The sequence below is a fragment of the Harpia harpyja genome, chromosome 1 (assembly GCF_026419915.1).
Source record: "Harpia harpyja isolate bHarHar1 chromosome 1, bHarHar1 primary haplotype, whole genome shotgun sequence".
Taxonomy (NCBI): Eukaryota; Metazoa; Chordata; class Aves; order Accipitriformes; family Accipitridae; genus Harpia; species Harpia harpyja.
In genome coordinates, this window is record NC_068940.1 from 8,980,751 (window position 1) to 9,005,574 (window position 24,824).

The 24,824-nt window shown below is 42.5% G+C and overlaps 1 protein-coding gene and 1 long non-coding RNA gene across 2 annotated transcripts in view; one reads left to right on the forward strand and one right to left on the reverse strand.

Annotated features, from left to right (window-relative positions):
* LOC128153620 (uncharacterized) overlaps positions 1–24,824 on the reverse strand; it is a 53,457-nt gene that overhangs the window by 15,003 nt on the left and 13,630 nt on the right. Inside the window, exon 2 of the long non-coding RNA XR_008239045.1 lies at positions 14,896–14,994. This is a non-coding gene — a long non-coding RNA (uncharacterized LOC128153620). The remainder of the gene's footprint in view (positions 1–14,895; positions 14,995–24,824) is intronic.
* On the forward strand, positions 5,726–13,936 carry STMND1 (stathmin domain containing 1). Its single transcript, XM_052812910.1, is given in 7 exon segments — positions 5,726–5,812; positions 6,682–6,862; positions 9,045–9,199; positions 13,114–13,239; positions 13,673–13,802; positions 13,805–13,898; positions 13,900–13,936. Coding segments are annotated over 7 exon segments (810 nt in total).

Here is a 24,824-nt window from a genome sequence, read left to right on the forward strand (position 1 = left end):
TTCACAACAGAGCAAGGCTGATGCCTGGAATATTCCCAGTCTGCTCCAGCAACTAGAAGCGCATGGGATCAGAGGCTTATTCCATTCCCTGTGGACTAACTTGCTCCTAACTGCAGTCTTACCCCAGTGATGAGCAGCAGCTCAAGGTGGGGCCGTCTGTACACCCACACTTCCTTCTCCATTAGCACAGCATCTCACATAGCTTGAGAAAAGCTATGAAAGGCTTTCAAAACCATGAAAGGCCAGCCTGAATCCTTGTTCACTGTGCAAAAGCTGCTTTGAACACTGCAGCAAGAGAAAAACATACTAGCACACCCTGCTCTCAACTAAGTAGCACAGTACTCTTCCAGTAATAGTAACTAGTAGAATTAACTTGCTCTTACTGGAGAGGAAGGAAAACACTAAGTTTTGTCAAAAATTCCCATTTCCTACTTGTCAGACTTTCCTTAAACAACCCCATGTTCATGAGAAACTTGCAACCCCAAAGAGAGACTTAAGCACCCCTATTCCTAACACCGATTCCAGCAGGGATTCAGCACTATTCACTTGAATAGCAATCAGTCAGGGAGACTGAAACAATAACATATGTGAAACAGCTTGAGTCTTGAGGATGTGAACTATACAGAATTAGTTAACATTTTTTTTTTTAAACCCACACACTCACCATAACATTCATTTAGTAAATCTGAATAAGAACTGTATTCAATAGCAACACAATCTGCATGTGAACATTCTGTGAAGAGAAAGACTAAATTCCATGAATCAATAATTTGTTTCAATTGTCTTGGTTCTGTTTACTATCTATGCTATGCTTGATGAATCTCAACTTATTAACGTTGGACATCCTCTGTTTTAAATCTCTCTATAAGGCTCTGAGTGAACAAGGCCTGTGCTTACTTTGACTTCAAAGAGAATTAAGCATCTGCAGAAGTGTTTTCCAGACTGAGCTGCACTTTATTAGCTCTGCTGTCATAAGTTTAGAGAAGAAAAAAAAAAAAAAAATCACCACATCATCTCAATTTGAGACAAGAGACCCTTCATTTAATATATATAATATTTTGCAAAACAATACTATTTATACAATGTTGGAATCATATGTATTGTTGTAGTTAAAATTAGCCTAATAGCTATGAAATATTTGTTATTACCATTACAATGTTGGCCTGTTGATTTTTAGTACTGACAGAGCTGCCTGAAATATCTACCGCTTACAACATTTGTTCTAGCTAAAGAGATTTGATAGAATTTGCTATTCAACTGCAACCACTTCCCACTCATAAAACTGATGCAAAGAAGGGAAAAAACAGCTAGTGGGATCCAAAGACATAAACACTTTTACTTATAACTCTGTAAAGAGAAATCCCTCTCTCTCCCCATATGGTTTTCTCTTGGCTCTTAATCATCTTTTCATTGGCTTCCAGCTGGCTGTCTCACTATCATCTAGCAGTATCACTAGCAAGACCAACTTGTTATGCCAAAGCCAGGCACAGAAAGATGAGAGCTGCAGAGTAGCACAATTGGATGCAGCAATCTTTACTAGGGGCAAATCTAGCATAAATGATGCATGGTGAGGTCACTTCACTTGCCTCAGCAGAGCAACCACAGCTGCATTCCTGAAACACAGCAGCAGGTCTGCATTTGCACTTTTTAGTAGTGGGAGTGAAGAACAACTACTACAATTGAAGCGACAGGGAAATTCTGCAGGCAGAAGTGTAATTACCTGAGTGGAAGTTCTGGCAGAAAACCCAAACCTCTTTCTCTCCTTAAATAGAAACAAATGCTGTGCAGTCACCATGGAGAGATTACGTACAGCATTTGAATCGCATGCAGCACTGAAATACAACACACACACAAAAGAGCCAGCCATGGAGCTGGTTTAGCGAAGCACAACCAACAGTCAGCTCTCCATTGACTACAGCCACCCAGTCAGTGGCTCCCCTTCTAGCCATCTTCCCCTTCTCAGTCTTACAAATATGAAGCTGTATGTCAAAACTCAGGCTCCACATTAAAGGCCAGCTCTGCAAGCTGTTTAGCCCATCTGGGAGGTACCCAGAGCCTGACACGGAGGAGCCAGAGATGGATGCCCTGACAAATTCATCCACTACCACCCAGGTAAGATTTCAAACCGGGAATAGAAGAAAGCCTCAAGGAACGAAACATCATACAGTGCCTGTCTGTGAAAGTCTACTTGGATTTAGCTAAGCAGCTGGTCTTTGAAGTGCAGCAATTCTTGCACAGTCTGTAGAGGCTTTGACTTCAGTTGCAGAAATTCTCAGTTTTGGTCCATGTCCAACATCTCTGGTTTCCAGTCACCTCATGCAGCCAAGCCCACCTCCTCATCTCTCTCCCTATTCCTTCCCCCTGCCCACTCCACAACCCAGCTCGTTTTCTGTCTTCTGCCCCCACCAACCTTCAAGACTCAACCCCAGCCGCAGCCCCCATCTCCTGGGGTGGATTTTTCCCCTCCACTCCATCACCCATGTCTCTAGCAGAGAGCTTCCTCCTCGGGACTGCAGCAGGACCCTGGGAGAGAGTCACCAGAGCACAGGGAAAATGGGCACTCTTTTCCCTCCTCAGGCACAGGCACAGCATGGGCTGCAGTCTTTCAGCATCCTTTTGGCCTCAAACTCTCCTCCAAACAGCTACTTGTGCTCACTAATAGTTAGGGCACTTCCTCTGCAGCCGCCCAACTATTCAGTCCTATTTTCAAAGGAAAATATTGCTGCTCAGAGTCCCTGAAAAATCCACCCTGTCACTTTCTATTGTTTGAAGTCAGTAGGAATGTTGTCAGAATAAAAACGTCAGAAATTTGCCTCTCTCCTTCAAATCAGCCAAGCTTTGTTTTGTTAATAACTTCAGCCAGCCTCCGAGCCTTAGGAGAGTGCTTTTTATCTGCGTACATGTCAGGCTGGTGATACTACATGGGAATCTTTCACTTACTGAGACCAGCAAAGTGTTGCTGTGTATCAGGAATGCCATTCCACGGGTAATCCTTTTCTCACCTCTCTGCAGTAGCTCACTAATCTAGGAGTATAAATCAGAGACAGTTGATAAGGTTGTAGGAACCAAGATGTCCTGTCTCCCATTCAGTTTTCCTAATCATCCTGCAAGCCAAACAGCTTCAGATTTGGGAGTTTGGAAAACAACTCTCCTCATTTTAAAATATACATACATTTCAATTTCCTCCACATAACACCACCAATTATAGAAACAGCTGTTTCTGATTTTGTAGTGATTTCTCCCCAGCATGCACATCCCTGTGACTGGCTTTTGTTCTCATTCTCACAAGACAAGGCATAGAAACCTGCACTTTTTTCCCCTTCCCACCATTACTAGCCTTCTCACAGCTCCTCCTCCTCTCCAGTTTCAATGTTGTGCTTCACATAGGCTCTGGTCCATGGGTTTTCTTAAAGGGAAATATCCTATATTTGTATTTATGATGAATTACCCTCTATTTTTCAACCAACACCACGCATCCTGGTGCCTTGACTGTACTGAAACTTGCTCATTTTTAATTTTACAGATTGATGAAAAGCTGCTAAAATGAGAGGAAGATTTTTCTATTGTCAGTCAGCATCAGTGTGAGAGCAGTCTGCTTTTGAAAGCCTGTAGCTCCAAATTGTTCAAAAACATACTGTTCACCATGTCAATTTAATCGTGTGTGTAAGATTTGAAAAGATCAGGCTCTAAGTGTACAAATCACATTGAGATCTGAGAAGGTTCTTTTCATAAATATGAATGAGGGCCAATTTCATGCCACTTGTTACATCCCATGTACTCTTATTTCTCCAAACTATCACTTGTCTTTCTTTTTGTGTGCCAATAATCAATTTGTAAAGCATAAATCATAAAGCTTACCTGGGTTTTGATTAAATGTAAAATCATAGGCTGTAGCAGAATTTTCTTACTTTGATAACTGACATGGTTTTCATTTTATCACCTTATTTGTATTTGAAGGAACAAATAAAAATGACCTTTTTGCAAGGATTAAAATTTTACCTATTACTTATAAAGAAGTTTTAGAACTGCACCATCCCAGCAAGTGTTTAATCAGAAATGCAAACAAGAAGCTCAGCCTGTACATCATGTTCTGCCATACATCAAGCAGCAATCACATTTCAGCATTATCACATACAACCTGCAAACATCTGCTAAAGAGAAAAAAATAGAACAGCAGCAACAACAGAAAACCCACACACCAAAAGGTTATTTGACTGGCATTCTGTGTGAATTCAAACTGGACACAAGAATCAGGTCCCTGTTGATTAGGGATGAAAAAAAGAACAAGATTTCTTGGAGGACACTTGTTTCTCAAGAGACAATAGATGCACATTTGAGAGTTCCTTGCAGCTCTAGGATGCCAGCACAGGTAGGTACAGTCAGTCACACACATGCACTCTGAGCTGGGTAGAGGCACTAGCTACAGCCTGGAAGCCGTACAGTTACCTTAGTGCAGTGCTTTGCACAGCCGAATAAGGCACGCTGGGGCAGGGAAGATCACTTTAGGCTCACTGCCATGCAAATGAGTTTATTCAGCTTTCCAACCAGACCAGCTGAGGGTTTGGACTGGAGACAAGAGGAACACACAGGGCTGCCTGTGGCCATCCATCCAGAGTGATCTCTTCGGCTGGAGTCACTCTGTCTCAGTATTGGGGTTCATTTCATTCTGAAAGCGCACCAGCCTTACTACTTGAAAGACACATTAGTCATGTAAACACCTCTGTTTCACATATATGGAAAATAAATTTGACAAGTTTTACAGAAAGTTTTCCACTACAAATCACGGTAAGGTCACAAGCTGACATTCACTTGTTACCAGGGTCTCAGCAAGTTAAAAAAAAAAAAAATTCCTCATAGGTATTAATAATTACTTGGGTTTTTGGAATCTTTTGATTTCATGCAAAGAGTCTGTTTCATGTGAATATTTGTGAAAAAACAATTTATTTCTTCTAACTATAACAGCTGATGATCTCAGCACAAGTGACCCAAGGCAGGATCTTCAATTGACGGCACTGTCTTAACATTTCCCTACTATCTTCTATAACAACCTCTTGGAAGTATAAACCATGGCTGCTTTTTTTTTTTTTTTTTTAAATCTCCTACAGACATCTACTTCTAAGGATGTGAACAGACTCAAAGAGTAATCAAGAAATTGTACAATGATCTCAAAGGACGCTTAAAACATTTTCCCTAGTCACAGCCTGATGACATTTCCTCCCATTTAAAAGTTTGCCTCGCTGCTTGGAATTCCAGATTCAGGACTGATCTTTTCCAATGGCTAATGGTGCTGAAGAATACTTAAGAAATCCAACCAGAAATGTGTGTGTGTTTTAGATGAACAAGATACTGTCATGTAAAAAAAAAAAAAAGAAAAAGGAAAAATGGCTGAAGATACTCAAGTGTCTTCACTTGAGTTCCCACAGGAGGTTCACTAATGCCCTCAATGACCTGTACAGATTTGCTGCTCTCAAACCAACATCCCAGCTGCGCAGAAGAAACACATTCCCTCTCAACTTCAGAGGAGGGCGCCTGGACAAAGGCAATGACGTCTGTATGCCAGGACATAAGAGGAAAGCCTTCTGTGGTGTTATTTATTGTAGCAACAGGCCCTGGCAACAGTTAGACTCCATGGTGATAACGAATAACCAAGCTCCCAAGGAAGAGACTAGGGCATTCCTACTCCCTGGACTTGCAGCAAGGAGAAGCAGGTGGTCACAATTTCACCATGGGCTGCAGTATTTCTAACAGGGTCACTGTCACACAGCTGTCTTCTGAGGAGCTACAGAACAACCAGGAAGCCAAAAGCCAGATAGTGACTTCTTCCCAACAGACTCCGTATAAAGTTATGTTAGGAGAGATCTTAGCGTGGCGAGTCTACAAGGACATACACATACAGAGAAATAGTTTTGCTGATGTTAACAAGTCAGTAGCTCTGACTCTGTCGGGGAGCTCTAAGAGAAGGGCTATCGCTCAGCTTATGCTACAGGGGAAGCAAACTCACCATTTGGCCACATGCATGATCTGATTTTACAGCACCTGAAAAGTTGCTTTCCACAGTCTGTCCCACTTGCTTCATTAAAGATACAATTAGAGGCACTTATCTCCCACACCAGTGATGAATTACAACACTGCAGCAAGGCAGGTTTTGCCTCAAAAAGTTATTATGAGGCAGGGGGCTCGTATATATGCAAGTGTTATAGGATACATGTGCACAGCCACTTTGTGAAGTTTAAACAGTTGAGTTGGCTCAAGCCCAAACATGCAGAGAAGAGACAAGAATACATCCAGGCTCTAATCCTGCATTCTTTGGAGGTTCAAAGCTATTATTTAGAAGGGGCACAGGTTAACACCTTACCAAGTGCTAATTTAAAACTCAGTTTTAAATTTCTAACCCATGATCCACATACAGAAGGCACTTAAAGTACTGAAACAATACTCCAATACAGTCAACTGGATTATGGATACGTTTAGGCTTAAGGTCATTGCTTCCTTTCCAAAATGCTCCAGGAGACTTTTTCTCACCATCAACATCCACCTGTGACAGAACACGGATAAGTATCAGCAATGCTTCTGTCTTCCACTCCACTCTGAACCTGCCAATTCTGGGGGACTATTCTAGATACCACCTTAAATGTTTAAAAGCCCAAGGAGATTCTCATTTGTTTCTTCATTTTCTCGTAGACTAAAAATGACAGCACTGCTGGAACAGAGGCTGTCCCCTCACAGGATGGGGCAGCTTGGCCAACGAGCACTTCAAAGGATGGAGCCAAACTTGCAGATGAGACCAGTGAGGGAGACAACCCTGAGGAACTACCAGAAAGATTTACATCATCTCAGAAAAGCAGCAATGCACAAAGCACAGGTAAACAGTAACTGAAGTTCATACCAACTCCACCAACGGAGACCTAGGAGGAAACAATCTTGGGAGTCTATTGCTACAGCCAACTTCTACACCCAGAAACGTTCATGCTGCGACACCACAAGGATTGAGCTCTTAGCACTGGTTTAAAACCATGCAATAGTAGCAGAAAGTATTTCCTAGCCAATGATTATGTTCTGCAGCATGACTCAACCCTCGCTATCAGAACAGGCAGCAGGGTAGATACTTTTCTTGGCAGGCACCTAAAACAGACCAAGAGAACAAACTCAGCCTTGTCCCCAGGGGTAGCCCCTCTAACTGGGATTACAGCACACTGGGAAGACGCATTGCCCACACAAGGGCTGTCAATCTGCTGTTACAGTCAGCGTTTACAGCAGAATGGTCAATACAATGCCCCTGACTAGCATCAGGTAGAGACAGTAAGTAAATACCATGTTATTAACTTTTGTTTGCAAAAAAAAGTTACAGGGCCAGTTATCATAGGGAGAAAACTATTTAAAAAATTCAGAAATCATCATGACGATAAGCAACGGTCTGCTAAGAAATTTTTTTTTTTTTAAGTACAGGTGAACACTTAAACCCAAACTCTTCTGTAATCTTAGGATACCAGTGTAGTTAAGAGTCGCTAATGGAAAAGCAGCACCATCTTTGGCACATTTAAACCCCCTAATTTTGTAGTTTAACTCTTGTTTTCTTCCAGTGCCATAAACAGCTTACATTTCACAAACACACTAAATGGAAAATCTACAGTGGTTGTTTACTCTTTGTAATAAACAAGGGTTGTAATAAAATATTTCAAATTGAACACAAAAGGAATAATTACTGGTGTTTGCTATTCATTAAAGAGGACTTAACTCCCAGTGCCACAGGAGGATGCGATGAAAGGATTTCATTTCAGATTGAACAAAATTATTTGCTTGCTCTGAAATGGTGTTTCATTTAATTTAAGCTCCTTTTCCTCCCACTTGCTAAAAGATAACTTCACAGGAAATTTCCAAACAGAAAGTTTTTGAAATCATGCTTCAATCTTTTGTTTCAAGACAAAAACCCCAAACCATACCATGCCAAGATATTCCAACTACATTTTTCTCCTGAATGAATAGATTAGTAAAACCAATACAAATTCACATCACTTGTCAACATTGCCCACTCATCATGCTTTTATTTTTTGCCAAGATATGTTTTGCTGTGTACTGGCTTCTGACATTTACGTGTTCTGACTGACAGCTGAACCCCAACTTTTTGGGTGACTGGTTCAGTTATTTTAGGAGAGGCGTGGAGTCAGCTTCTACAAGGTGGTAGATGTTCTGTATTTTTGTTTTACAACTAAAAAATAAGCCAACGTTGTCATACTCACTCTGCTTATAAGGAGTGGCAGATGTCAAATAACTGCGACTTTGATTTGGTCCAAGCATTCTTCATACAAAAGCTCTAACTTCTGCCAATAGAGGTTGGGCAGATGGTAGAACTGTCAACTGAGGGTTGAAAAACCTGATGGGTCTTGGCAATAAAGTTGTTCGTTGTTTATTCATGTCTAATATGTGGAAACTAAACAGCCACTCAGAAGGCTTATCAAAATAATTTGGTTTTTATTCTTAATTGCTGTTTATAAATATATAATTAAGTGTTGGAACGCTTATGATCAGACTCAAATGTAGCAATGCTGTTACAACAAAAATCACAGACCATGAAAGCATATGAAAGTTTGGGTTCATTTAACAGAAGAACACGGTGATGTTTACAAGACAGCCCATTAGTAGGCTTCTACTATCCTGTCCCAGCCTGGCTTTCTCTGACCAGATCACAGTACCCTTGAGGACTTGAATTGTAAAGAGCTTCCCATGGACCCTCTTCAGGAACATGCTCAAAAATTGGCTTCACAGGCCCTCAGCACGTTTCCATGCTTTCCTGAATGTGCCCCTCTGGGTGTAACTGACTACAGTGAGAAACTGAACTAGGTGCCTGCACCGTTCTTCAAGCCACTAAAAAGCTTACTGCAAGGTTTAAGCAGTGAAAAGACCTTCGAGCAGGCCTTCTCCACTGGGCGTTCTCAGTATGTAACCTCTTAAATAAAAACTCTGGCATTGAAAATGGCATTCAGATAGAACTTTTTGATGTTAAGTGCTCTACAAGTATTAAGTTTTAATGTTTTCATCTTTTGAAGACACACTGCTCACCAGCAAGTTCATCAGTAAATCATGGCCCTTACAGGAAACAGAGAGGCAAAAATCATCAGACATTCTTGAGGAGCTGAGGATGCAGGGCATAATCAAGAGCCAAAGTACCACTGCCAGGACTGGAGAAGTGTATGAAAACAAGGTAAGTGTCATTATACAAGACAGGACCCCTGCTACAGCTCTGACCCTGCTGTGAGCACCCTGAGATTCAGTTTCCGCACACGCAAAGCATCCAAGCATATCTCCTCTAAGACTTTAGAAGCAAGTTATTAAACAACAGAGAACTGTATTACAAGGATATAAATACAACAGAAGCTGGCAGCAGTTTTCAGTTGTTTACAGCTTCTGGGCCTGTTTCAAATGGGGACAAAGGAGGCAGCAACAGTACTAAGAACTTGCTCTTTAAAAAACTCACTGGAAGTTAACATGCCACAAACTTGTTTCACAAGTCCACAAAACTAGAAGAAATACTGCTGTCAGGGCGTACACTTACACTTAAATTAACACCTCAGAAATCCTAAATATTCACACTTCTGAGAAATCTACAATTCACATTTGATCTCAGACTAAGAAATCATTACAAAATGGATTTTTAAAAAATTATAGAACTGGTATTTGACCAAGAAGCCAGTGTCCATTTTCTTTTCATTCCAAATGATAACCCAAGGTTTGTTGTGGCTTCTGAACTCAAAGTCATTCTTTTGTTGTCAAGCATTGTGTTAAGGATCAGATGCCTCTTCCAGATAGGGTTTTGAGTACAGATGTCAGGAGGGAGAAGGTCTGTGGGGAGTCTGTAAGAAATTTAACACATTTATGGATAAGTGTTGTGCAAAGCATGATCCTACCACTGCTTGAACACAGGAACAACTCAAGCTCAGACCAAGGATGATTCTGAGTAGTTTTGTCATTTGGGGCAAGCCATTCACATATCTCTAACCTCAGCCACTTATAATATTGAAGATCAAACATAAACTTTCAGAAGAAGGACTAAACAAGCAAGTACCACCTTACAGTCTGACCACTGGTGCTTCCTAACACATTTCCTATTGCCAGGACTTTGGAAAATGGAGCTCGAAGGTCTCCAAGTACAGCTTCTCCATAGCCTTTACTTACTTCCCTCAGACAGATTTTTGAGTATCTGAGAGGATTATCCCCTCTGCGACTAAATTTAGGTAACGTACTGCAGGCAGGCTTTTGTATTTTTCCCCTCCATAAGATAGGCGATTGTCTGTTCTTTTTTTCCTCCTGTGTTAAAAAGCTGTCTGGTATTAAATTACACATACTCTTCATTGACAGAAACTCGGTCTGTGCTATTTCTCCTTAGAGAATTTCTATCCTCCCAACAGGAGAAAGGCACTTTTTTTTTTTTTTTTTGTTCTTAAAATCAGTACAGCTTTTAAAAATGAACCTCATACTTTTCACTAACAAAGCCAACTTTTCCAAGTGATATTTTACATTTGAGCTGAGCCCACTGCTGGGTAACCTACAAGTGAAAACATAAATCTGTCACTAGCAGTTAACTATTAGTTCTCCCTTAGTAGCAACAGAAAATTTGGCCTGTGCTACCTCCTGTAAGAATAATTTCTTTCATTAAAGCTCAAATCCAGCACATTACCTGTGAATAGAGGGACTAAATGCACTGAACACAGACACAGCAGAAAAGGTTTATTACCCAGACATATTCCAATTTACAACATGCAGCTCTGGATTTTGAGCATTAATACACAGATAAATTCACATCTGAAATTTTGGAATTGACAGGAATAAGCATGAATAGCTTTATGCTGAAATTTCAGTCCAATAGCTTCAATAAAGAAATGAGCTCACAGACCTCACAGCACTATGAAAAATGAGTACAACCAGGTTTGAGATTATTTTCACAATAATATTGGAGACAGTGATATCCCTGCAAGAGCTTTCCCTTCCTGTGCATAGTTCTGCTCCATGTAAGTACCTGCATCCCTTCAGCGTTGGCAGCTTTACCTGTCTTTTCCAGATTTCCTGCCATTGCCAACACTGTTAAACAGCTAGCTAGCAGCCTTCAGTCTTTTGACTGTCCCTCACTTCATCCTGAACAAAGGTACTCCAAGCGGTACAGGTTAAGATGCCTTGTTATACCTGTTTCTAACTGTTACTGCTCTAAAGGAACAGTACTTTTGAGAGCAACAGTTTATGGGTCTAGCATAACAAAGCCAAGGAAGAGGCATACATGCCACAGGATAAACCAGCCTCTACAATTTTAACAGTGGCTCTTACTCAAAATGCCAGCAGAGCCAGAGCTTCCACCTAAGATACAGGTATCTAGGCTTCTTTGCATTATTACATTTCAGCATTTGGGGGCGGGGGGGGGGGGGGGGGGAAGTAACTGCTATTTTTCCCTCCTGTGCTTCAAAAAGATTGTGTGGAATCACAGAATATCTCAAGTTGGAAGGTACCCATAAGGATCATTGAGTCCAACTCCCTGCTCCTCACAGGACTACCTAAAATTAAATCATGTGACTAAGAGCATCATTCAGATGCTCCTTGAACTCTGATAGGCTTGGTGCCATGACTACTTCCCTGGGGAGCCTGTTCTGGTGACTGACCACCCTCTCAGTGAAGAGCCTTTCCCCGATGTCAAACGTGAAAATGTTTAATCCTTACCCCTGAAGAGTTACATTAAACTCTTAATAAACACCCCTACTCCCAAGAAGTGGCAGGAGTTGAATTATAGGCAGCACTAGACACTTCAGTTCATTAGTGCAACAGCAGCTATAGGATATCATCTATCGGGTACCTTTTTTCCAAGTCTGCCTTTAAAGGCACTCCTATGTGTGTGAGCTAGAGGGTAAGCAAAAGGACCAAAAGCTGTAGTGTCAAATGGAATGGTCTATGGAAATTTCATCCACTTCTCATGAGTTACTGTTTACAAGGGATGTGCACAGATTATTATTTTAGCATTTCCATTGCTGTTAGCTTTCAGTGTGGGTTCATTGAAGCTATGAGGACTCTTGATCTCCCAAAACTGTTTAGCTCAAAGATAAGTTCTTTTCTCAGCTTATATAGGCACAGAACAATCTGGAAAGCAACCTGCTTCCTGAATACTGTTTAGTTTGGACATATTAGAAAGAATTTTCCATTCATCTCTTCCTATGCAGTCCACAGTTTATCTTGGGTAAGGAATGACATGTTCAGTATGCAATACCTTCCCACTTCAGGCTTTCGCTAGAATGGCCTTTGTCATTAGATAGAAGAATTTTTTTATTTTTTTTCTTTTGAAAAAGTCTTTTGTTTCTTTTTTATGATGATTGAACATTGCTTTGTTCAGATTTTGCGTGTCATCTGCATTCAAAACGTCTCCTTTGTATATCAGTTTTCTTCCTACTGATTCATGCTCCACCTTCATCTCACTAAATGAGTCATCTTCTATACTATTTGCAGCATTTAACACTTCTGGCAGTGAGGCCTGACTTCTAGAGTTATTTATGGCAATAAAAGTCTGGGGAGCAGATAGCTCAGGAAACTTGTAACAGGATAGTGATTATTTCAACCCTAGGTCCTTGCTGTGGGTTTAACACTGCTAAAACTGCTTATCATACAGAAAACGGTAGAATTCAGCCTCCTGGCTGATCAAATAATCACTGCATCTTTCCAGCAGCAAGTGCTACCCTCAGCAGCAGAGCTCCAGGATTGGGCTGCTCATCTGCATGCAGCAGAGGCCAGCAGTATCATGATTATGAAACTCTAACAAAATAATTCCTAAATCTCTTCAGCAGTAATAAAGTAACTTTCCTAAATACTTAGGGCCTCATTACCAAATCGCCACATCTGCTGGGTGTACAGCAACATTGCAAGCTTCACAGACACATCACTCAGCAGAAAAGGGGAATTCTCACTACAGACAACAATCACTCATGAGTGAGCACTGAGGTTATTAGCACATCATTATTTCTAGGCTTTCATTGGTATCGGAGTCCATCACCTCCACACATGAAAAAAAAAGCAGAAGGCAAGCAGAGCAGAGTGTCACCCCACCATCAAAATACGCTCTGCTGAAAGCTTTTAATGTCTCTACAGAGAGATGCCCTGGAAAAGACACTGAAGAAGCCACCAGGTAGACTGGAAAAAATTCAGTTTGGAAATAAGGAAGCAGGTGATTTCACAGTGAAGGACACGAAGACTTCTGCTGAAGCAAAAAAACAGGTCATCTAATTCTGCTGTGTATTTTTCCAGTGTTTGCTTTATCACCAAAACCCCTCTACTTTTTATAAATCAAGCTAATTCAGACAGTTTATGTACAACGTACTACCAAAACCTGATTAATGGCAGCACAGTGGGTGCTATATTCATTTCATAGATGCTGAAAGTCCAGGTTTATTTTTACCGAAAGCCTGGAAGATTACTCTAAAAATAGGCACAAGAGGGGAAACTTCTGGAGCAGTCTTTTTTTTTTTCCCATAGCAAAAGATGCATCTTCCACAGACACCAGAATAAATTGACTAAATTCAGTGCTAACTGGAGTAACATTCTGACCACATTTGGGTAGAAAGATAGAAAGAACTGCTGCATGTGTTTGACACAGATCTACTTCCATCCCTCATTACAAAGCATCGCCATTTTTGTTGTTTTGTTCTAGGTTAGGGAAGAGGAACTGAACAAAATGCCACAACACGTCACATTTTGTCCAGCAACTGTCCACCAAACTACAGGGAAACAGACTGAAAAGGACTGCCCAAGTTTTGAAAGTCAAGGAGGTACAGACAGCCCTCACCTTTAGATGGTGAGCCAGGAGTACTGCTGAAGGAAATAACTGCAGTAGAAGCCACAACCAATAACACTGAGGACTCTGTCATTGAGTCTGATAACTTACAACTACATCAATGAAACAATCTGGATCTAAGCTGTCCTGCAAAAGTGAAGATCACTGCTCCCTGCAGCTGTCTTTTCTGGGGGCATAAGTAAATGATTTATCACAGGGCACAGCTGAGACTTGCTGCTACCTATCTCACCTGGGAAAGTGGTATCTAACCTTAATTGTTACACACTAATTGAAAGTAACAAAACAAATGAGAAGAGCCAGGAAGAGGCGATTTAGCAACTAGCCAGTCACTAAGTTCGAGCACATACACATTATCATGATTCTATCAAATTTTTTACTATTATTATTATATTATTAAATTTAGCTCACTTCTTGGATGGCTCCATGAAAAGATTCCCTTTACCTAGGGAGCTGGGAACAGGAGGTTGGAAAGGCCTTGTATACACACGAGAAGACACAAAAGCAGGAGTGTGCAGGAAAAAGCTGTGACCAGCAGGGATTTGGGGCAGTAGAACATGATGGGACCCTAAGAGTAAGAACAAAGACTTTTAACTTACTGTGCAGAGCAACTGGCAAAGAGGTGGTGAGAGCTTCAGATAGTAAGGTGACAACAGGCCCTAAGAACATCTATTTGACAAGCGTTGAGCATTCGAGGGAAGGACAGAACAAGTACCGAAATTACAATAGAGAAAACAACTAATGGGCTGAGATACACAAAGCACAGGTGAGTTGTCCACATGGAAAGAGATGACTGTTTCTGTTACAGTGATGTGTTTAGTCAGTCTTGTGACTTCGGAATCCCCCATACCCTACCTCCAATGTGCACACATTTACTACAGCCAGCTCTTCCAAAAGCAAGAAGTAAAGCAATTGTGCCATTCACACTCTCCCTACTATCACCCCTGCCACACCCTTCTAGCCCATCTCTAAACATGTCCATCCCCATTTCCATTTGGGCCACTAGCTCTACACACCTCCTTCCCCCATCAATTGCACACCACGCTCACCTCTGCTCCTACCCTGACTTTTTACTTTCTTACCTCCAACTACAGGTGACACATTCTTCCTTTCCACTTCCCAAGCCAAGGAAATTCAGCTGCAGCACAGGACCACTCTTCTCTTAAATCACAGGTCAGGCACTGCAGAACAGATGAAACAGTAGTCCCTATTTTTACAGTCTCATGGTGATTCTCCCTATCGCTTTCAGGAAGAAAAAAGCTTTCCTGACTTCTATTCTCTTACCAGACTTGTACTAAATCACTAAGGGGAGGAGCAAGAGCTCATCTCGTTTCCTGAGCAGCTGGGATCCCACCTGAGGACCTCAGTAACGCAGCCCATGAGAAAGAGCCTATTCTTTCAGCCCAGCTCGAGGCCAGGCCAAATTGGCAGGTTTTGTGAAAAAATTCTATTAGCAATAGAAAAAAAAAACCTGAAAATCATCCTGTGTTGCCTGGCAAGAATAGTAGAAAAACAGAAAAAAAACCTTAGGAAACAGAGAAACTTTACTGAGCTGGTTCAAAATTATCCAACAACCTGACAAACAGAAGAAGTAAGAGATCTGAGGGTACATTCTCACCACACAGATAACCCAGGCTGTTCACTGAATTTTTTCTCTTAGGTACTTTAAGCTAAGGCTACCTGGCCAGGCTTGGAATAAAAACTGGTGTGTGTATGCGTATATATATCCATACAGACTGTTCCACCAAGTCAGAGTAATTTGCCTCCACTTGCAGTGAAGTTACTTAAGTGCTAAGTCTCCCAGTGCCTTCCCATGGTTTCAGAAGGACAAACAATGGTCCATCCGCAGCCAGTGCCATTTCTTCCACTATTTCCTGGGTGAGGATCTTAGCTCCCTGCAGCACCCAATAAGCCCTTGTGATACAGAGAAGCACAGCATCAGGAAAGGTGCCTTTTTGTAATAGGACCACTCATGTGCTTCTGTCTGGCTCATCTGTGTGTCAGACATGATTGCTAGTCTCTCAAATCAACTATGCATCAAAGACACCCTGAAAAAAGCAACAAGAAACAAGAGGGCCTTTGCAATTGTCATTACTAATAGCAGTTTACTTAGAAAAACTTCCTAGAATCAAAGATTCGAGAAGAAGCTGTGGCACAGTGTAGTTCAACTGGTGGGCTGAAAAGTGATGCTGTCTAGCTTGTCAGCTTTACTTCAGGAGAGCACAGACCTGTTTTAGAAGTGAAACACTCAATTCTTCCTCCTGAGCACAGCCAAGAGTTTAAGCCCAGAGCAGGTAATTTTTCCATGTCCACCTCGTGGGGCAGGGTGGGTATGAAAGGTAGGTAGCCTGGTATATGCTTTGTCAAGGGGTTATTGTGTTGTCTGGCTATCCCTGTTAGACCAGCGGGAGTAACATTCTGAGTCTTTCTAGGACGCTTGTTGGAAGAGGCTGAACACTGTGTACAAGCAGTGGAAAGCGATCTCAGAAAAAATGCATGGATTTCTCCTTATACAATGTTCACAACAACTTTAATTATTGCCTCTGTTAGGAGGATCTGCTGAAACCTACAATTTCATACTTTTTGGCACAGTAAGCTTCTGAGCCTTTTCTTGCAATAGAAGGTACAACCTCTTGGTTGGGCACACAGTTTAAATATTTTCTGAACTTGGAAATCATTTAAAAATAAAGATCAAATCTCTCTGTTCAGTAAAGTAATGTTTGTATTACTAATAAGGGAAGCAGTTAAAGCCTGCCTTACTGAATTGTGTATTTATCTGGACACTGATCTAACTCCCATTGAAAACCATCCATGTCTTTCCATTACCTTCAGTGGATGTTGGACTTGTCTCTTGATGCGTAAGAGAACAGCTAAGCAGGGAGAACAAAGCCACATTTCTCAGAGAAGGAACAGCCTGCTGTTTCGACTGAGTTCAAAGGAAAAGGACGTTGTGAATATTCCTGTGTATAAAATTACCCTGAAATATAGCTGACAACTGCAGGGCTCCTAGCCATGGCTAACTGCTTGCACAAAAAAAGCAGGGCAGCAAGTAGGTGCCAGGCGTCTCCTTTTAAAATGCCTTCAAGTCTTTAACGTTCTCCTGTTTGACTGGTAAGTCTCTTACCAAAGACCTTGGTGCACAGTTCAGCGGTGCCCATGACCAAGGACCACTGACTTGTGTCATGGTCACATTTGCACTAATCCCTGTCCCTTGATAGATCAGGAGAAGGCAACAGGTAGGCAGTAGGAGCCCGCAGCACCATAGCAACTGTGCAAGAGAGCACGAGTCTCCCTGTCAGCACTGATCTCTCTCTGCTAGCCATAAATGGAGGGAGCGAGACACACAAGCCTAAGCAAGGGTAACTGGAGCAAAGACGCCTTTTCCCCCATGCTAGGGCAGAGATAGGAGGGGAGGCAGAAGTACCTCAGTAGGCCAGGCCAGGCAGGGCTCGCTCTCCTCAGACACTTATAACCATCATGAACCTGTTTCCATAGGAGTGGTTGGCCTGTATTTGCTCCCTTAAGCTTTGCTGGAGGGCAGCCACTTTCTGAAACTGAACTCGAACTGGCTGAGCAACTGGGTGAACAGAGCCAGAGCTACAGGCATTTGAGCGTGGCAAGCATTGGGATCACCGGTGCTCAGGTTATGTGCAGGCTAGAGGATTCCTACCCTTGCCATTTGGGGACTTCTTCTCAGTCTCTGCTCTAAACCCCTCAGCTGCCTTTGTGAGAGGCTATGAGCCTTTGCCTCAGGTAATATGTGGGGGGAGGCATTTTGGAGCCCCCTGCTCACATGATGAAGAAACGGTCAGAGTACAATGACGTAGCGCCTATTCAAACTCCTCTGAGCACAGGGCTTTGTGCAACTTGCCTGCTGCTCTTGCCTCTCCCCGTCCCAGGAGTTTTCTCTGGCGTTTTACTGGAGTTCCAGCACAAAACGTGCCAGGCCTGTGTGCTGCCTGACGGAGGAAGCACAGGGGCAGCTCGCCAGTGGTGGACCAGTGGTGGACCATTAGTGGCACGGGCTGGCAGCCTCACCAGGGCCCTTGGAATCTCCCCATCCCTCTCGAGTGTCATTCATCCAGCTGTTCCCCGGCACAGCTTCTGCATCTTCAATCCCCAGACAGCCGGGTGTTAACTCGGGGCAGACGGCAAACCCCGGCAGACCTCCCCCTCCCCGGCCTGGCTCCCGAGGCCGGCGGGGAGAAGCAGCGAGCTGGGCGAGGGGCTCTCCCCCCCCCGGAGCCGAGGGGCTCCCCCCTTGCCCCTCCGCCCCCAGCAGGTGTCACCCTGCCCCGCCGAACTCCGCGGCCGGCACCGCTCCCCGCTCCCGGCTTTCTCGTCCTCCTTTCCTCCCTGCCTCTCCTGGAGCACAAAGCCGAGGCGACAGCCGCCTCCCCGGGGGGGGGGGGAAGGAGACCCGGAGGAGCCGGTGCCCGGCACGGCTGGCCCGGCCGCGGCGGGGAGGGGGGTGGAGGGGGGACACGGGGACCAGCCGCTCCAGGCTGCCGGGGTCCGCCCGCAGGCTCCCGACCGCCTGCTCTGACACTGCCAGCGGAGAGGTTGGGCGATTATTTCTGCCCGTTTTTTCCCTCGAGTTTTTGAACAGGAAGGGAGAATACCGTGCGCGCAATAGCTGTGCTACCGTCCCTTTCAGTCGCAGTTTCCTAAGATACTTCGCTAAAAGAAAGGTGTGAATAACTATTTCTTCACGCTGCCGGTAGGAAAAAAAACAAGGGGAAAAAATCAGAGTTCCAAGAATACAGAAAGACAAGTTAAAGGGAAGTAAAATTACGCATACACTATCAGTTTGTTCTTTCTGTTACTACAAAGACAACTCTACCACATGAAGCAATACCAGCCATCTCCCCACCAGCTTTTTCCTATACAAAGCACCTCTATTGAAGGACGGCGCTCCATGTGATGGTGAGATGAAGAGTTCAAAGGAAAGGAAAGAAATACTCAAAATAATCAGCGTATCAGGGCCAGGTTTTGCTCTGATGGGGGGTTTACATCTGTCTGAAAGAAAAGCAGTAGCATGGATCTTGTGCTGGTGTGAGTGCGCAGGGTCAGGTCCCTTTGCCTGCAGCTGACACCTGTGTTTGTCTGTCGAGTTCCTTTTTGGGCAGGTGAGAGTGCTGCTGGAGCTCCCTGTGCGACATGGTCAGAGTTGCTCCCTTCGTGAGCCTGTGTTTCTTCTACCCTCACATCTGATTTTGTATCTTCCTCTTGCCTTCCTCATTTTGTTCATCTGTTCCTCCGACATTGTTCTTCTTTCTGACCCAGTTTGTCTTCTCTCCAGCATACAGGGGAGTCACTAGTCTTTATCCTGTCCTCGCTGCACTGCAGTTCTCTACACCGAAGAAGAATGTTCCATTTAAAATATTGGTCCTTGCTGCTGGACCACCAAAATTCTTGTATTTCAAGGTGGTGTGTGAACATCTGGGACAAACAGCTTTCTCACAAAAAGCAAGATGCAGCTGACCGCTATGCCCTACACCTCCAGGGAGAAACCAAATACACACCTAGACCAAGAGGAGCATCCTCAGATAAGCCCCTAATATTCAATACACAGGAGTAGCTGGCAGAAACTGAGATGTCTCCAATTTTGAGGTGTTTGAACTCGACATCCAAATGGTTATACCTTGCGTAAGTCTCTGTTTTATGAACAGCCTGTGGTGCTGAGCCAGCGTGCGGCAGCAGCTCTCAGGAGCTCTCTCTTGTGAAGCTGCATTGTTTCCTAACTTGCTCTGTGCACACTTTTAATATTATCTCAAACGATGAAACTAAATTCAGTCCTTAGAGCTTTATTTAAGCTTTGCTTTAGCTGCCTGCCTCTGTCAATGTACCTCAGAACAAGCCAAATTACTAAATGGTGGGGGTACAATTGTGCTACACAATGTGATGCTTTGGCATGCATTCAGGAAGCTTAATGCCAGGAAGGGCCAGTAAATAATGTCATCTGACCTCCTATATATACAGAACATTACATTTAATTACTGAGTGTAGAACTAAGGGTATGGAGGGATCTTAAATGAAAAAACTGAATCACGGGCCTTCAACCTCCCTTTGTTTTTCTACATTAATTTTACATTTCAAAACAACTTGGCTGCTTTTCAACTGCTGTCAGAAGTGCTGGTTCCTTTGAGGAGCCAGTAAGTTCTTATTTCAGGCAGCACATCAAGAGAAACCATCATTTCTCTTCCCAGCACAGGATCAGCAAGTACTGAAAAGAGACTTAGTGATTGTATAAGCAACTACTGAAGAAATCCCAATTGGCAGAAGACTCACAGGTCTTAATGCACAAGGGAAAGTTTGGGGGCAGAGGGCATAGGGAGAAGGCAGGATTAATGAGGAGGGAGGGCTGCATACTGGGATGCTTTGCGATAGAAAAGTCTCTGCTGTGCAACCCTTCCCAGAATGGGAATAACAAAAATATTTCCCTCCTCTCTTGGAAAAAAAAAAAAACCAACCAAAACATGAAGCATTTGATAAAACAAAGAGGCAACTTCTACAAAGTAAAACCAGTACCAATCATACACAGCAGGGACTCAATGTAGCACAGTGAATTTCCTCTCTTTTCCTGTTGTCTTGCAGATTAGGAAGGTACAGGATAAAGAGATCTTGTCAGGGATATTAACAGAGCTCTCCTGCCAAGACACCAAGATATACATAAGCTCTGGTCACAGCCTCTCCTTACCATGAAGCAGCCAGCTCTGGAGATGTGTTTCCAGCTGATAGATGCTATCTCAGGGAGGGTGAGGACAGAGCAGAGTTAGAATGTCTTACCCGGGTGTGTGACCCCTGCGTGCCCTCACTCACAGCTACCCATTAACCCTTCTGCCTGGGATTTTATTCTGTGGAGTGGTTTGTTCTGAAATAAAAGACCTGACTGATATATAAATAGCAGAATAAACTTGCCTTCTACCAGCACATTCCCACTCCACTGGTAGTCTGTTTTCTCTTGTTCCTTCTGGGTTTTGTGTTTAACAGGCCATCTCTTATTTTTAATATTTGAACATCTTTGGTAGGTGCTAGATCCATTCTTCCTCTCTGGCAGTTTTAGCGTAAGAAGTGTTTTGTTTTGGAGGAGAGGAAAGTGGGAGAAAGAAAATGAACAAAGTAAACATAAACGAATTCAGAAAACAATTTACAAAGCACTGGGAAAATTTTCTCACCTCCACCTGAGAGTATTTAGTGTGCTGTGGCAATATGCAGTGCCCAGCTACTATAGTACACTGATACGACTGCTTCCATTATTCTGAGCCTATTTATATTCTGGAAGATACTAAAGCCAGCTAGTGATATGGAAGTTGATGATTATTGGCAATGGCATCTCTGAGAGCTGCTTAGACTAGAGTCAAAAATCAGATAAGATCCAGCTGCAGAACTACAAACTGTAGAGAGTCCTGCTAGACACTAAAAACTTGCTTCTGAAGTTATACTCTCACCTAGCTGTGAGAGCCATTACCTTTCCTGTTACACTCTCTGGATGCCTAGAGCTAGAAGCATGAGCTATTATAGTTGGAGTTACAGAGCCAAAGCTTTCAGGATGTAGGACTACATGTAGGACATGTAGGACTACAAGGGATCAAAATTCTCAGAAACACACTGTGTTACACTGTGACTTCCTCTACATTGGGAAATTAAACGTGCCTGGGGTCAAGTGGTATGCAACGCCAACATCCATCCTATTAAATGGTCCTTGATCCAGAGTATCTTCTGAACTGTGCCTGGGAGCTGCCTGGACAAGTGCTAGCTGGCCAATGTAACAACTGCCAGAGACTGTTCTGACAATTGAACTTAGGACAATTTTGTTTATATTCAGAAACCTTCCTTGACACTGTTTAAATTACTAGAGTGGACACAGTCTGGCTGAAACGATGTTTTCCTCACCTTTCTGACCAGTGTAATATTCCACCTTCTATCGTCTATATTATGTGCCTTTGAGTACACTGCCAAAATACTTAATTATCCCATGATTTGATACTTACCTGGTAGAAATGAGCTATTATAGTTATAAACAGACATATTAATTACAAAAATTCACTAAACTATACTCAGTCTGCTTGACACAAATACTGTGTTTTTATCACAATGGCTCTAGCAATTGGTAAGTCTCATGCTTTACGTATTCCTTTTCCCATAAGAGTTCCTGGAGGATCACCCCTTTGCAAAGGCAGTTCAGCCATTCTTTGGGAACACTTGTTTACTACAGCAGGTTGACAGGCAAAAGAAGAGAGGGAAGACTTTCTAATGGATAGCCCTTAAGCTAGGAAGTCAGTGGACTACAAGTGCTCTCCAGCAATTAAGCTGCTCCTTGGAATATCCATGCCTCTCCTAGGATACCAGCATTCAGAAGAAAAAGATACTTCATGGTCCTATAGGATACTGAACACAAGCACTAGATGGAGCAGCGGGCAAACTTCTGGACTCTTTCCCTGCTTATATTCAATCCGTGAAGTTACCAGATAGCCCACTTGGAATCTGAGCTGTCAAGCTGGCTCCAGATCAGTACTTTCTAAAGACACAGGTGTGCCTTGTGTAGGGCTGAAACACTAGGCTATATTACACGACATTTTGGATTCAGTACAATGAATGCTGATGTGTAACTGGTGGCCACATTCTTAGATATATTCTTAGATGTTTGTACATACTTCTTTGTCTAACAGTTTTAACCAATATATACTCTTTTTGAAGATTTTCACTAAGTATCTATAATTGCACAGCATCCTGCTAGTCATTAGACTGCTGAGGGCTTCAGTCAACATAAAACAAAAGAAGACCTTTCTATTTAACTATCGATGGTGCATTGCACCTTGTCTGCCTTACAGAAATACCACAGCTTTCTCATAGCTGCCAGTCCACAAAGACTTTGGGCTTCCTTGGTGTTTTAAAATTTCCAATGTAAAGCGTCCCTGACTTTAGAAAACTCAAAATGTGTACAGAGGGGGAGAAGTTTCCTTAAGGCATCTGTTTTGAGTTCCAGGCATTTCCCCAGTTGGAGAAAAAGTTATCTTGTTGGAGGGGAAAAAGCATATTGTTAGAAAACAGCCTCATGATACTTAAGGTAACCTGGAGGGAGAGGGGGGTGCTGATGTATACAGCTTTTAAGCATTTGGGAATGCCATTGTGAACTTCAGCTTTCTTTAAAGAACAAAAAATAGAAAAGGAGAGAGGATATTTCCACCTCTTCTCTTGACAAAAACAATCTTTGTAATGTCAACCAACAGCTAGTGCTGAGCTTATCACTCTCTCCGCTCTGCCCTGCTTTCCCACCTCAGTTCCCTGTTCTGGCTTCTGAAACTCACACCCTTTGGAGCTGATTGAATAATGGACTTTTCACTTCAGGCTCTGCATCAAATAAGTGACAAAAATCCTGTGGGTTGGGTATGGAGTTATTCAATCTAGCTTCAAGACCCTACATTTTAAACTTAATTGTAAAAATGAAAAAGGGTCACTTTTCAAATGAAAAGTTAAACTGGATTGTTTAAAAAATGACACTTGTTCTAAGGCCTTACCCTTCCTTGTTTTTTCCCCTCTGGACTATTTATCAAAATCTATCCTAGTTTGCCAATTTCATGGCAAATAGCTTCAGTTTTCCAGAAACTGCAGATGTCCCTCACCAGATTACTAAGAAAATAACAGTAGAGTGTAAAACGTTTGCTTGAGAGCTATTTGAAGAATTATTCATGTCAGCAGGTAGTCATAAACCTTTATACAAACATCTGTATCACCAGAAAGCTGACGACAACCCCAAATTCTTCTCTTAATTTTTTCCCCACTGTCCCCTTTTCTAACATGCTTCCTAAATTCATCCAATGATTTGCCAAGAATTCATCAGTCTGACTTCATGCCTAGCGCATGCTCCAAAGAGGCAGGAACAGCTTACAGCTTGGTTAGAAGGACTGAAAAAAAAGTTTCATTTACCCACATAAAACTGTTAGTTAGCTGAATTCAAGCATCAGCAGGCTAATGGCTTGGTTTATAGCTGCAAAAACAATTTATTTTACATTTTAAGACCCCATGTAGCATCATGCTACATCTCTCAACAGCCTCAGTAGCACCTCTCAAGAGAGGCATCAGTGACTTTGGCTGCAAGGAAGAACCATTCCCAGCCCTCACAACAGTAATTATTGCTTCAATCACCTTGTTCTCCTTCTTGCTCTGACACCTTCAGTCACTGGTAACAAGAATGGATGCTCAGGCAGCATATAGTGGTCAAATAGCTCATTCTCACCTCCTCTAGCACAGGTACCACAGGCAGTCACTGAGGAGGACAGACTACTGGACATAGGAGTTTGCCACCTTTATCTGTGCCTGAAGCTGGCCCTGATTCAAGGTGTGATGGCAGTACATGTTAACATGTGACAGCAGACATATTTTCAAAGTGTATGCAAGATGTCTGTGTTAAAACCTGGGCCAGGGAAAGTTTGAAAATAAGCAAAGGAATGCTAACATCACACCTTAAATCCTACTCCAGAGAAATGCAAAAAGGCACTGTTAACCTGAGCCAAAAGCACTTGGTGTTGGAAGGAAATCCCATGCAAGAGTGGCTAAATTCACAGAAAAAGACCTCAAGTTATGCAAATCTGAATGACAATGTTGATCAAGAACAAGAACATCACTGTCACATAATGGGGAAAAGTAATTTGCAGATGGCAATATCCGCTGGCAGTATTGTTGAGAATAATTACTCTGAGGTTCAATTTAGTAATGATTATCACTGAGACCATTCTAAAGAAGAGAGGAGTATAGGATGTTAGCAGAGAAAAGTTTTAAGTTTGCTACTTCATTAATAACGATTGGTATAATACCTTATTAATAATAATTTGTAGTTGTGTAGAGGCTTTAATTAAAAAGTCACTCTACAGAGAGACCTAATTGATTCTATGGAGAGACCTACACTAATTTTGAGGACATGTACAATAAATATTACACCACTTTCACATGCTTTTCCATTGGCTATACAGGAGACAGATCCTATTTCCATGATACACTCTCTCTGCAA